The sequence below is a fragment of the Rana temporaria genome, chromosome 2, assembly GCF_905171775.1.
Source record: "Rana temporaria chromosome 2, aRanTem1.1, whole genome shotgun sequence".
In the NCBI taxonomy this organism is placed as follows: domain Eukaryota; kingdom Metazoa; phylum Chordata; class Amphibia; order Anura; family Ranidae; genus Rana; species Rana temporaria.
The window spans coordinates 220454295-220470006 of NC_053490.1; the positions used below are offsets into that span (position 1 = coordinate 220454295).

General features: G+C 38.8%; 1 protein-coding gene across 3 annotated transcripts in view; it reads left to right on the top strand.

Moving 5' to 3' along the window:
- Positions 1–6405, top strand: part of GCC2 (GRIP and coiled-coil domain containing 2) — a 110232-nt gene extending 103827 nt beyond the window's left edge. The window contains exons 23-24 of one of the 3 annotated variants that reach the window (XR_005746953.1): positions 25–149; positions 6200–6405. Coding sequence is in view for 1 of the 3 variants with exons in the window: in XM_040336462.1 (XP_040192396.1) it covers positions 25–95 (71 nt within the window). In the remaining 2 variants the exon portion in view is untranslated. Of the gene's footprint in view, positions 1–24; positions 565–2408; positions 2731–6199 lie in introns of those variants that run through there. The other 2 variants (XR_005746952.1, XM_040336462.1) reach the window with 2 other exon arrangements.
- The last annotated feature ends 9307 nt before the right edge of the window (positions 6406–15712 follow it).

Below are 15712 nucleotides of genomic sequence, written 5' to 3' on the forward strand. Positions count from 1 at the left end.
ATTGTTTCTCGTTTGGTCTCATAGGTGAGGAGGAGTCTGCGTCTCAGCCAGCTGGATGGGCCTCCTATCTCCACAGCTGGTCAGGACTCCGGTAGCTTCCAGGGCAGAGAGACTTGTACAAAAACATTCCAAATTTGCACTAAAACATTGTAAGGATTTTACAGTATATGGTTTTATGAATAATTATTGTTAAAACTGGAAACTCCCAGGTGTCTTTCAAAAATTAGGAATCTTAGAGTGCCTATTTAAAAGTGAATATTAAATTATAAGTACCTCTGTACAAAGTTATTCTACTATGATTACATACTGTGATGCCTTTCTGTTTGGTTGGTTATAGCTTTTTCATCAATTAGTGAATTGCTTTTAAGAAAAGATTTATAAATTGCACACTGCTGCAACATGTATGAAGGTTTTTTGTTTTTGAAATGTCTTAATACATATGGTATTACAAACCAAAGAATGTATGCTAGATATTAGCAACCTTCTTTAGACAGCCGTCAGCTTATTTAAATTAAGTTGATTTTATTATAATAAAGCCTCCATCTTTTGGATATTTCAGCTTGATATGTATATGAAAATATTCAATTTTGAACAGTTATAAAAGTCGCACAGGAAAAATAACCGTCATGTTTTTCTTAAGCTTCTTAAAGCCCAACAAAGATTTATTTATTTTTTTGCCTCATATAATTCAGAGGGAATCTATCTATTATTGCTTGTTTTTTTCCCCAGTTTAAATAAAGATAAGAACAAGGATAACTACAGAACCCTGTGATCCAACACAATGTATAAAAATACTGTTACTAGCCAAATGTTTCCAAACTGCTCTCTCATCCCCAATGCCATTTCCCCCATATTTCTAGCTGAGTTGGATGCACACTATAAATTCCAGAAATTCACATGACTGGAACTACATATCCCATCGTTCTTGGAGCCATTGACACATGCATGCGTGCCCACAGCTGTTAATCCTTCTCTGTAGGAAGGGCTAGGGAGTTAGCTAACTGGGGAAATGAGGGCTTCCATGCTACCTGTGCCTTCCCTCCAAAGGAATCACCTTAAGAATGGAAACTGAGTGTATGGATAATTTTTATTGTGTTTTCATAGTAATGACAGATGGGAAAACAGAATTCAAATATCAAACCAAGTAGCTGTGCACCTGTGCTGGTGTCTGGTATTTTTATACAGAGGGTTTGATATCACTTTGTTTTGTAAGGACCCTTTACAAATAATCTATTACATAAGTTATGCCTACACAGTAAGGTAAAGAATGTGTAGGTGGTTAGTGTCAATGACCTAGAAATACTGATTAAAAAAAAAGCACATTTTGTACATTTCTGCTATACATGCACATTTCTCCAAGCTTTATGCCCTGTAAACTTTCTGCAAGTACAGAAAACAATGGCTGATGTGCTAGAATCATAGTGCCCTTCTAACTTCCTCTTTTTACTTGACAATTAAAAAAATTGGCCAACATGACCGTTTTCAGTGCAAATATCAATATTTAAGCTACAAACCTGTAGCTAGTGCTATTCACAATGTTCTTAAAATGGTTGTAAACCTCAGGCATTAAATATGAACAAAGCATCTCCCTCTATAGTGTGTATGTGTCTCAATTAGAAGCACTAAGTGTCATTCCTGTCTGCTGCTTTGTTCCTCTGTTATCAGCATAATTCACTTCTGACATTTTTTTTATGGCAGCTGTCGTCCGTAACTGACCTTTTATGGACAGCTTGCAAATTGGCCGATATTTATAAACTGTTCATAAATTTACAGATGGTTGGCAGCCCTGGTCATTTCTGACACATTACAAAGGTCAAAACCCTCTCCTCTTCCCACCCACCACCCTCTCTTCCTACCCACCACCTCCTCTTCATCTCCATAACCCCTCCTTTTTCCATTTGCACAGAGCACATGAAGTTATTGGCTCACAAAGATTTCTGACAAAATCAACAGGTGTTTTTTTTTTTTTTTTTAGTGCACTTACCAAGCAGATATTACAGAAAATGCCAATGGTATATTTAGTAGACTAAGAAAAAGTAAGAGGGAAAAGTGCATTGTTAGGCTTTTTCTTTTCTTTCTTTTATTGTGTGTTAATCACTCCAACCAGTTTGTCGGATGTATAGATTGCATTAAGGATGAACGCCAGGCATTTAGCTAATTATACAGCTGAAATACATATATAGACAGCATTTTACCCTGAATTAGTAGTTCTCTGTAGTCAATCGATTTTTTCAGTTGCTTCTGCCATCCAGCAGAGCCAGGACAGGGACCTCCCAGTTTGTTACAACAGGACCCAGAACAACACCTTCTATTAGCTGATTGGACATTAAACAAGAAGCAGCATAGTGATGGGGTTATCCCTCTGTGCACTCCCTATCGGTACAATCCTGAATCCTTTCGTCTTCCAGGAACAGTTCCGCTGTGCCAGAAGATTACAGAACACTGATATCAAGACAGCTTTAGGTACCTACCTGCACCTGATGAATTTAAAAACATGTTATGTTTTTATAACAAATATACAAACTGCACAAATTTGGTGTTTTTATCTGTATAGAGTTCAGCTTTAATTTTGCGTGTGTGTGTGTGTGTGTGTGTGTGTGTGTGTGTGTGTGTATAACATATGTTTCCTGTTTGTACAAAGTGGTTTAAGGATCTTTTTATTGACTTGTACGGTCTGTTTACCTTACTGGTTAGTGTAATAAACACAATAAAGCACTTTGGCCCTTTTGGCATGTAGGCTTATGGAGCTTGGTTATGTATGTTTGTGTGCTTGTCACTGTTAATGGAAATGTTAATTGGAAAGGAATTGACAGCACAAAAAATATTGTTTACTTATGTGTTTGGGGACTGTTCAGTATTCTGCATGTAATTTCTCCTGTCTATGCCACAGCATAGACCAGTATTCTATACCTCCCTTTCCTAGAAAATGTGAAGATTGGTGTAAAGCTGGACATACATTGTTCCTTTTTTTTTTTTTCCTTCAGTCAGACTGAAAGGTTCAACAAATAAAATCTCATTTTTTTATTCACTACATAAACTTTTTTTTTTTAGTATGGGTACCTTTTATATATAGTGTGTGTGTATAATTATATATATATATATATATATATATATATATATATATATATATATATATATATATATATATATATATATATATATATAAATTAGTGTGTGTGTGTGTGTATATATATATGTATGTATATATATTAGTGTGTGTGTGTGTGTGTGTGTGTGTACGGGTTACTGAGGGACGCACGTAGGCTCATAAATTGTCCCTTATAAATATACATAGACAGACCAGCACTCATTTACTAGTATCAGTCTTTCTCAATTTAGCAACTCAAAATAGTACTGCGAGCTATCGCATCCGATACCCAAAAATTCAACATTGCTGTAGCCAAACAAAATGTTTTAGATTTTTACAGGGGAACAAAAATTTGAGTTGGCTTAGATCTTAGATTTCTTACTATTGGCAGTAAGGGGGGGAAATTTTGAGTTGGCTTAATTTTTTTGCTCATTATTGTACGTAAGAGGAATTGTTTGCGACAGGCTTTATAAACTACATTGATACCCTGTCTGAAATTTCTAGAGACAAGTATATTGATGGTTATATCACAAATAGTGTCTTAATCATAAACAGGTTTATTACATAATTTGCTTATAGGCACTGTTTTTTTTTCTAGATCTGTCTTGTGTTAAGTAGGCAGCAAATACTTTCCATTTTAATTTCCATAATTGCTATCTGTAATAATTTAAGCTGGATATTAAAGAATCTATACCAGGGTCTGGTGTCACTGCAGAAATGGCAATTTGTTTATTTTATTTTTTAACAATAATCATTTCAATAACTGTCTTTCTAATTTGCATATGAAGGAAATTACATTTTAGACAAGTACTTTGCAAAGCTGCTTATCTGCTTGGAGAAAATTGGGTAGCCTATATAACTGCACCTCAGAAAATATGCAGCCACGATGAGTAAGAATGCTGTAATCTGCTGAATCTTGCATGAGCCTGTACAATATGTTAAAGTTGTAAAAGTGCTGGCTGTGAGCAGGCATCATTCCCATTATCAAAATTCATTATTGCTATTACATTTTATTAGCCAGAATAGTCTCTTCTGTGCTTGTCTCCTATTTCATTTCACTTTGCTACAGGGGACTGACATTCCCTGACTTCATGGCTAATGCCTTCCAGAAGCTATTATACTGTCTGATGAGAGTGCTGCAGCGGCCCGTAAGGGCAGCATTTGCTTTTTGAAGAAAGTAAAGTCAAACAAAATTAGATGGGGCCACATAAAGGTAATAACCTGCATCTTATGTTTGATTTTAGGTGGGACATTTACGTTGAGTACATGCTTCATTTAAGCAAATGTTACAGAGATTAAACTATGTTGTGTAAACGAGTTAATTGCAGTATCACATGTACTATACAAGGACAGATATTTGTTTGTGTAATAAACCAATATTGCAATTAGCTCATGCTATGTAGTGTGAAAATTAACATAAAATTGCTGGATTAATAGATAAAAGCTGGGTTCACATGCAGGGCTGTGGAGTCGGTAGATAAATGTTCCGACTCCTCAGTTTTATGTACTTCCGACTCCCCGACTCCGACTCCTCTGTATTAATATGTGAATGTATTTTATACATTCCTTGAGGGAAAGAAACGCAACCTACCACAGGACTACTGGCTGGGAAGCCAACAGTCTACTGTATTGCACAGTTTAAGCAAAAGACAAACACAATGAAAACAAATCTGCTGCTGAAGATAGGGCAGTGATAGGATCCAGGAAGGGGCATTTATTCTAAAACATGATTTTCCTAGGAGAATCCCATAGTCATGTTTAAAGTTTAAGCTAACAATCAGAGTTTACAAGTTTTTATAACCTTAGCTAAATGACAGCAGTTTTTCCAATGGTTTACAGCTTCAGTCTTGAACTATTGGCCCTCCATTCCCTTCACTTATACAAGTGTCTCACTCTCTAGTCCTGCAAAAAAACATATTTATTTAATTCCTTATCAGTGAGAGGCTAGGTTACACATGGACGCTGCGTTCCCTGTAAAAGCAGAACACAACACTATGGAAAGTAGAAGTATTGCAGCTCCTAATTGTGCGTTGCGTGCCATATAGTGAAGCACATGAAAAGCATGCTTCTTCACGGTCACTTAACGTGTTAGTTTTGCGGTTACGTGAGGCACTGCATGCATTGGTCTTTATTCTTACAGTAGAGAAGTCATTAATTATAACTTTTTGTGAATTGGGACATTTAAACTTGCTTTTTTTATTTTTTTATTCCAATCTAAATTTTAGTAGGAGTCGGTGCATTGTTTGCCGACTCCAGGTACCCAAAATTTCCCCCGACTCCACAGCCCTGTTCACATGTGTGCGAATTGGATGCAGGTTTCCCCCGTATCCAATTGGCATGACATGCGAGTTTGACAGGCTCTCAATGGAGCCGGTTCACACAGGTCCGGTGGGGTCGTGGAGCAGATTGAAAAAGGGTCCTGTGCGTGTTTGGGTCCAGTTCAGGTAAAAATTCGCATTCGCGAACCCGCAGCCACACATGTGAACCCGGCCTAAAAGAATAGAGATTCCCTGGTGGTTCAGAGGATAGCTTTGGAACCTTTTAATAGGAACGTCAAATTGATATTTTTGTTTCTGTAAGCTATTTTTTACTTTTTTATTTTTCATAAACCTGTCCTTTGCGATTAAAATGTTTTTCAAGTACAAATTACTTGCAAAATAATACAATCTGAGATCTTCTCTGTCAACAATTAGCCTGTGTATGGTCCACCTAAATTGGATATCTGCTGGGATGGCCAGGGCAGAAAATGTGCTATTTCTAGAATAATATGGACAGCTGACTCTCACACTTGAACCAGATCTGTTGCAGACTGGGTTGCCGATGCCAGGAAGGCGATGGCTTTGTAGTCTAGATACTGGAGGCTGTGTGCATGCATGACATGGTGGAGTGCATTGGAGAAGGATAGGGAGCAGAATGTACTTTATAGAAATAATGTGGTTGTTTCTCAGTTTAAGTTATAATATAAAGGTACAAAAGCAGTTTTTATTTTATAGAAATCTGCACTGTTTTAAGTTCTTTATAATAGTTTCATAAACACTTTTTTGTAAGTGTTTTAAAGCAATGCATACATTCTCTAGGGTCCCTGTATGATTTTAGAATCCTGTTTTTCAGGACCTCCTAGATTTTCATCATCATTCTATATATTCTAAGAAAGATACCTCTATTGGAAAACCATGATAGGTTTCTAGTGAGGAACTCTTCATTTAAATTCCCAGTGACACCAGCTAAAGGCTTTTGTTCTAAACTGTGAATAAAGATTGCAATGTCTTCCCACTGTTACAGTATACCTGCTGAAATAAAAATGGTTGCCTTGACAATGTGTTTTTGGTTTCATTTGTTAAAATGTTTTATTTATTTTTTTATTTGCTAGTAGTATATTAATATTGAACAATCTAGTCAGAAGGTGGCTCTCTAGTCATCAGAAAATGGCTCTCTAGTCATCAGTTTAGGCAATAATCTAGTCCAATTTACTAAGACCTTAAAGTGATAGTAATGTCTTCAAAGTTTTCAAAAAAACAAACATGTTATACTTACCTCCCCTGTGCAGTGTATTTTTCTTCTCGGGTCCCTCTTCGGTGCTCCTGGCCCCCCTCCCCTTGAGTGCCCCCACAGCGAGGGGCTTACTGAGTATATATGCAGTAAAGGAGGTAGATGCATGTTTTTAGGTGTGTGCGATATGGTTTGGTACCACTTTAATACATTATACAATTTGCATATATCTATTTTGTGTTCTATTTTTTGATTACTAAAATGTGAATTTATTAGTCTAGTGAGTAACGTTAAATATTCTATGCAGTTCTTTGGTGGTTGAGTTCAAATCAGGTTTTTTAAGTTGTATATGCACCGATACACTCCCACCGCTTAGGTTTTTTTTATCTTTATTAAAAAAAAATCATTATCTCTGTAGGTAATTTTTGGGTTAATCTTGGAGTGCCTATTCTAGTATTTTTTTACTTATTTTTTGCCCCACAGCAAGCAGCTTGCTATGGGGGCACCTAAGCTGAGTCATAGCTCCCTGTATCCATTCATACAGGTATTGGGGCCTGAACTTGTGTGTGTGTGTGTGTGTGTGTATATATATATATATATATATATATATATATATATATATATATATATATATATATATATATATATATATATATATATATATATATATATATATATATATATATATACACACACACATACACACACATTTTATATATATATATATATATATATATATATATAATGTGTGTGTGTGTGTATAATATATATATAGTGTGTGTATATATATATGTATATATATATATATATATATATATATATATATATATATATACACACACAATTTGTTTTATTTATTTTTTAGGTATACGCCTTTTTTTTTTTTTTAGGTTTTTATAAAAACATATTCAAGCTATAGTTATATACTGGATATAGGCTGAAAGTTTAATTTGTGGGTATGTACATCCAAATCGGAGGACGGGTTTAGGAATTATAGGTCTTAAGAATAGCCATTACCCCTTTTTTAAGGGACCAAAAGTAATTGAACAATTGAATCAAAAGCGGTTTCATGGCCAGGTGTGGGCTACTCCTTCGTTTTTTCTTCATCAATTAAGCAGGTAAAAGGTCTGGAGTTGATTCTTAGTGTGGTATTTGCATTTGGAATATATTGCTCTGAATCTACATCATGCGTTCAAAGGAGCTGTCCATGCAAGTAAAACAGGCCATTGTAAGGCTTCAAAAAAACGAAACAAATCCGTCAGAGAGATGGCAGCAACATTAGGAGTGGTTACATCAACAGTTTGGTACATTCTGAGAAAGAAGACGAATGCGCTGGTGAGCTCAGTAACAAAAAAAAAGGCCTGGACGTCCAAGGAAGACAACAAAGGTAAATGATCGCAAGGATCCTCTCTATGGTGAAGAAACATCCAGACAAGTGAAGGATACTCTCCAGGAGGTGGACGTATCATTGTCAAAGTCTGCAATCAAAATAAGACTTCACAAGAGCAAATACAGAGGGTTTACCACAAGTTGGAAACCATTCATAAGCCTGAAGAGGAGAAAAGCCAGATTAGACTTGATATTTTATGTTCAACCCCTTGAATTAAAGCTGAAAGTCTGCACTTCTAATTAATATGGACTGTGTGTTTCATTTTAAGTTTATTCTGGTGGCATACAGAGCCAAAAGTATAAAAATTTGCCTGGGTCCAAATCTATATGGACCTAACTGTATACGTTGATACGAATGCCCAAAGGGATAACTGTATAATTATAGTGCTACAAAATCCATTTTATTTACTTACATCATGGGACACGGAATCGTTTTCTGAAATATATTACCATCTTCAGGAGAATTGTACACTGGCAGAGCGAAGCTATAAGGACAACCCAGAATAACACCTCCCCCACCCAGAATTTTTCTAGTGTCCTTGGGAGAAAATGGATATGTTCTGTGTGCTTTGAGATATGCAAAACATTTTTACTTTTTATCAAGATTTTTTCTTCTAGTAACCATCTTTTGTTACCCATTCGAATGGGGAAGATGAGGATAATGCTTTGTCTGGTTCTGAAGACTCACACTTTAAGGGATTCAAAATGGCGACATATCGACAAAACTTGGGGACACCATTTTGGGTCCCTATTGACTTGGAGAAAACATGCCTTGACTTAGAGCAGTGTTTCTCAATTCCAGTCCTCAGGCCCCCCCCCCCCCCCAACAGGTCAGGTTTTCAGGATTTCCCTCAGATGAAAAGGCTGTGGTGATTACTAAGGCAGTAAAACTGATCAAATCACCTGTGCAAAATAATGGAAATCCTGAAAACCTGACCTGTTGGGGGGGCCTGAGGACTGGAATTGAGAAGCACTGACTTAGAGCAACTTCAACCTGACCAAAAGACACCTGCTTTGGCTTTCTGAAAATGCAATGCCTCAGCCTGCAAAAACCTTCTCTGCACACTTGCGTGTATAGTGACTAGCATCATCTGCAAAAGATCTTTTTCTCTCCCAAGTGTTTTGCCTAGCAATATACTATTGAAGAATTTTCCAACAAAAAGACACAAGTGGGCTTTGTCCATGTTTTGCACCAGCTATTTCCTCTTTCGCAAGACCTAACTGTCCCTGTTGAGGATATCCCTGTGTGTGTGTATGTGTATGTGTATATGTATATGTATATGTATATGTATATGTATATATATATATATATATATATATATATATATATATATATATATATATATATAAATAAACATGGGCAAGAAAAACGGAAACACATTAACAGCAATAAATGATAAGTTCACAGCAATATTGGTTCATATGTCATTTTAAGAATGAGTCAGGATTGAAATCATGTAGGGAAGATACTCTGGAATGCGTCGGGTGAAGGAGAATCATGTTTGTCATGTTTTGAATATGGTGCTTCACATCTGTAGTCATTCTATTTCTATATATGTGCAACTGTTTTTATACATCATGTTTAATAAAACATTTTTTCTAAAAAAAAATTATATATACTCTTGCATCTAATTAGTGTGGGTGCCTAAAAAGTCCACCCTAGGAGTATCTAGTTTGATTCTTACTTTGGATGCCTCCCTTGCATCCACATTCAGGCAGATTGATTGCCCTGTTTGGTAATCTTTGGTTAAATAGCTTCACTTGGCTTCATCCTGAGTTTCCTACTCGTCTGTCATGCTATATACAGTGCATTCATAATTAAAAATGTTATGTTGCAGTCTGATACTACAGTTGTTTAAAGTTCTTTTCTTTTTCTTGTTAATCTAAACTAAGTACTCCATAATAACAAAGAATTTCAGTAATCTTTGCAAATTAATAAAAAAGGAAAACCTAAAATATCACATTAGTTTTTAGACCCTTTGCAACAAACACTTGATATTTTACCTCATGTGCCTCCCATTTCTCTTGATTGTTACTGAGATGTTTCCACACCTTAATTGGAGTCCACCTGTGATAAATTGTATAATTTGATTGGATATGATTCGGAAAGGCACACACCTCGCTATAAAAGGCCTTACATCTGGCAGTGCATACTGTATCAGAGCAAGAGCCTTGTGGTCAAAGGAACTGCCTATAGAACTCAAACAGGATTGTTGCAAGGCACAGGTCTGAAGAAGGCTACAAAAAAAAAAAAAAAATTCTCAAATGGAAGAAGTTCGGCAAAACTAGGACTCTTCCAAAAGCGGGCCTTAGTAAGAACCCAATGGTCACTCTGAGCTCCAAAGACCCTGTGTGGAAATCCACCAATCTGGGCTTTATGGCAGAGTGGTTAGACGGAAGCCTTTCCTCAGTGCAAAACACATGAAAGCACGCTTGGTGTTTGCAAAAAAGCACCTGAAGGACTCTTGAACTGTGAGGAACAAGATTCTCTAGTTAATTTTAACTTAAATTGAACTGTTTGGCCTCAATTCTAAATGTTATATCGGCAAGAACACTCATCACCTGCCCAATACATCCCAACAGTGAAGCAGGGTTATGACAGCATTATGCTGTGGGGGGTGTTCAGCAGCAGGGGCTAGAAGACTGGTAGGGGTTCAGGGAAAGCTGAATGGAGCAAAGTACAGGGATATCTTCAATGAAAACCTGTTCCACAGCACTCAGGACCTCAGACTGGGCCAAAGGTTCACCTTCCAACATAACGATCCTAAGCACACCGCTAAGAAAACACAGGAGTGGTTTAGGTACAACTCTGTTAATGTCCTAGAGTGGTCCAGCCAGGGCCCTGACTTGAACCCTATTGAACATCTCTGGAGAGAACTGGAATTGACTGTCCACCAACGGTCCCCATCCAACCTGTCTGAGCTTGAGAACATTTGCAAAGAAGAAAGACAGAAAATCCCTCAATCCAGCTGTGAAAAGCTTTTTGCGTCATACCCAAAAAGACTTGAGGCTGTAATTTCTCTCAAAGGTGCTTTAACAAAGTACTGAGTAAAGGGTCTGAATACATGTGATATTTCAGTTTTTTTTTTTTTTTTTAATACATTTAGTAATGTAAAAAATAATGAATTTAAACAACTGTAGTATCAGGCTGCAACATAATAAAATTGGAAAAAAGTTAAGGGAGTCTAAATACTTTATGAATGTACTGTATACCTTGACCTGGTCATATATTATAGTATTTCAATTAGAACCCTATACACACACTTTCTATCTCGACGCGTTGCACTGCTTATGCTTTTCCTTGGCCGCATGAAGGTTTCCTGCTGTGTCCCAGATCTGTGCAGGAAGAAGCAGAACAACAGTTGTCTACTGCAAAACAAGACATGCTTGAAAAGCTTTTATATCTTTTGAAGGTCAAAACTTGGAGACTTTAAGCAAAAATCATAGCATTTCTGCTGGATTACTCCGCAGGTTTCAATCAACACTGATTATCGGTCCACTGTGGGAGAAGTCTTGGCCCCTGGATATCCTGCCACGCAACCCCTTGGCTGGGGAGTACCCGTATTTTCCGGCGTATAAGACGACCCCCTAATTTTCCAGCCAAAATTTTGGTTTTGGGATATACTCACTGTATAAGACTACCCCCTTTCCTACTAGTCATGCCTCGCCTCACGGTGCCACCATTACATGCCAGACTGTGCCCCATTACATGCCAGACTGTGCCCCATTACATGCCAGACTGTGCCCCATTACATGCCAGACTGTGCCCCATTAAATGCCAGACTGTGCCCCATTACATGACCAGACTGTGCCCCATTACATGACCAGACTGTGCCCCATTACATGACCAGACTGTGCCCCATTACATGACCAGACTGTGCCTCATTACATGACCAGACCTGCCCCATTACATGACCAGACTGTGCCCCATTACATGCCAGACCTGCCCCATTACATGACCAGACCTGCCCCATTACATGACCAGACCGTGCCCCATTACATGACCAGACCGTGCCCCATTACATGACCAGACTGTGCCCCATTACATGACAGACCTGCCCCATTACATGACCAGACCGTGCCCCATTACATGACCAGACCGTGCCCCATTACATGACCAGACCGTGCCCCATTACATGACCAGACCGTGCCCCATTACATGACCAGACCTGCCCCATTACATGACCAGACCGTGCCCTTACCTTATCCCATGTGAATCGCGGCCGTGTAACCTAACCTCTTACCTTACCAGAATCGCGGCCGTACGATTTTTCAAAAGCCGCGCCTCCGACGTCTTCTGTTCCGTGATAGGCGGAACATTCAGCTTCCCAGGAGGCACTGTGTTCGCCTATCACGGAGGCCCTCTCGTCCGAGGACGAGAGGGTCTCCGTGATAGGCGGACACTAAACACAGGACGAGAGGTCCTCCGTGATAGGCGGACACTGAACACAGTGCCTCCTGGGAAGCTGATTGTTTCCGCCTATCGCGGAACAGAAGACGTCGGAGGCGTGGCTTTTGAAAAATCGTACGGCCGCGATTCTGGTAAGGTAAGATGTTAGGTTACCGGCGTATAAGACAACCCCCGACTTTTAAGAAGATTTTAAGGGGTTAGAAAGTCGTCTTATACGCCGGAAAATACGGTAAGCCATCTGCTGTCAGAAGATCTCTAGTTGGGATCTTCCCCTCTGGTAAGGGGCAGTGTGATTGAAAGGTGGAGGTGTCTTATCTATCCATGCACTTTTCTGAGGTTTTTGCATTTTGATGTCACTATCTGCTATAAAAACACCATCAGATGCATATTTCGTGCTTTTTGTTTGAATAATAGACGTTTCACGTTTGATTCATTACCATTCGTAATTAACGGGATCTTTTATCCCAATTATGGGTCTAATATTTGTTTCATTTAAATTATATTTTTACTTTGTATCAATATCACTATAGTGTTCACATTAGTTGCACAGCTATTTTTCCATTGTACTAGTCTGTTTGTGGGTATCTCACATTTTAAAGCGGAGGTTCACCCAAAAATCAACTTTCTGTCACTAGATCCAGCATACTGCTGACATCTGCAGTATGCTGGATTATTTTTTATTTTTTTTGTACTTATCGTTTTAGCGGTCTTTCTTCTCCGGCTCCGAGCGGGGAATCCTGCGGGGAGTAGGCGTTCCTAAATCAAGCGCAGTTGATTGATGGGCTTGGATAGCGCGTCACGCCATCCGAAAATAGCCGACGTGACTCTCGGCTGCTTACGTGCCTGCGCCTGCCGTGTAGAGCTGACTGCGCAGGCGCCGTAAATTGCCGAGAGTCACGTCGGCTATTTTCGGAAGGCGTGACGCGCTATCCAAGCCCGTCAATCAACTGCGCTTGATTTAGGAACGCCTATACCCGGAAGGATACGCCGCTCGGTGCCGGAGAAGAATGACCGCTAAAATGATAAGTACAAAAAAAAATCCAGCATACTGCAGATGTCAGCAGTATGCTGGATCTAGTGACAGAAAGTTGATTTTTGGGTTAACCCCCGCTTTAAGCTGCTTGCATTTTTATACATTCAAATTTACTCAGACAGCGCGGTATCTTCACACTTTTTCACTTTACTATAGAGGACTCTCCTTGACAAATGGCCATCCTGAGCGCTTTTTTAAATGAGTTATTCCCTTGTTTGGGGGGATCCTCATAAGATCCAGTTCTTCTCCTTCTGTTCCCATCAGCAGCAGTAACCTTACCTTGGACTCCTCTTCTCCTTTGGGTAGGGTAGCCTGAGGCCAGTGTTCTCCTTGCCTTCATAATGTTTCTACCTGTCCCTTGAAACCTCCTAAATGTTCCTGCTATATACTCACTGGAATGTTCCCCCATGGGGTTCCTGCCTCCACTTGCACTTCATTTTGCCCCCGTTTAATAATTTCTCTTTAGGACTAATAAAGTATTCTGAATCTGAATGTTCTTTTCATGAAGCTTCTACATGTGACGAATGTGTCCCCCTTTCCTGAGCCCATGCTCCTGTTGAAATGTTGAAATCAGGTTCTGGGGCCTGTACAGCACCTGGAGTCTGCACTCCTCATTTGGGCACAGTCACAGCCTAAGTTCTTTTTTTATGTTTCTCCCAAAGCATAAGTTGCTAGGCAGCTGGTGGGTTTCTGCTATTGCTCTGTCAGCGAGGTGTTTGCTATTAACAATTTGCTTTGAGTCTTGTGGCTGTCTTGTTTTTTCCCTGTGAGCATGTTGCTTTTTTAACTGTATTGTCATGTACAATAAAGATAAAAATAGTAATTTTGACATAACTGTAAAATATTTCCTGGTGTACAGGACGCTAGTCCATCCCTTCTTTTTGATCTCTTTATTGCTAACGAAATTGAAGACTCATAGAGTTGGTGAGGTTATATAGGAACACTAGGGGCTGGACCCAGCAAAGCTTTTACCAGTGTCCAATCACCTGAAGGTAGTGGCATATGACTCATGATCTATAAATCGATTCCTGTGTCCTGAATTGCACTACTACATTTTTTGAAGAAGAAGTCGTCCCAACATACAGCACCTAAAAGTTAACTTGCTAGAAGGGAGGATCAGCTTGTATTTACCTGAGCATAAAATCCCGGTCACGGTAACATTTGGCCTCTTTCCCTTTGACAGTACTTTTCTTTTACCATATTTATCTTCTATGCCTATGTGTACAGCTCAAATTTATTGTTGAAATGTGAAAAGCAAAATAGGGATGCCAAAGTTTAACAGGGATTATGCAGAGACTTTAAAATATATGTACACTCTCTAGACAGCAGGACTACATACAAGGCTATATGCATTTTAATAACACTATGGGGGTTATTTACAAAAAGGCAAATCCACTTTGCACTACATGTGCCAACTACAAGTGCAAAGTGCACTTGAAATTGCACTTGGAAGTGCAGTCGCTGTAAATCTGAGGGGTAGATCTGAAATGAGGGGAAGCTCTGCTGATTTTATTATGCAATCATGTGCACGCTAAAATTCTGTTTTTTTTATGTCCCCCTCGGATCTACAGCAACTGCACTTCCAAGTGCACTTTCGGTGCAATTTCAAGTGCACTTTGCACTTGTAGTGCAAAGTGGATTTGCCTTAAGTAAATAACCTCATATGTCATCCTTTTGTAGATGTTTACTTACTGAAAATACACTAGCAATGAAAGTCACATTAATGTCAAAATCTAAAATGGCCCTCTCAGTGCTGGTCATTGATTTGTGTTAATGCTTGCTTGCTCACAAAAAAATAAAAGATTCCCTGCAAGGTGCCCAATTTGCACATTATTTGAGATAATCAGGTGGGAGACCATTTATGTAGGATTTTGCTAGGGAGTGATAATGATCGTGAATGACATGACTCCTTTTTGGACTGAGATCTTCCAATATAGTAGAAAATCTCTCTGCAATCGGGTGTTTGTTAGAAACAAGGCTGTCACTTCACTGTGATCATTCTGCTCTTCAATACTGGACAGATAAGTACTACAACACAAAAAAATAAATACAATGGGCCAGATCCACAGAGAAGTTACGTTGGCGTATCTATTGATACGCCGCGTAACTTCTAGGATGCTCCGGCGTATCTTTGTTTTGTATCCACAAAACAAGATACGCCTGAATGGGGGGCTAGATCCGACTGACGTACGTCTTAGTACGCCATCGGATCTTAGGTGCATATTTCCGCTGGCCGCTAGGTGGCGCTTCCATTGATTTCCGCGTAGAGTATGCAAATTAGCTAGATACGCCGATTCTCAGA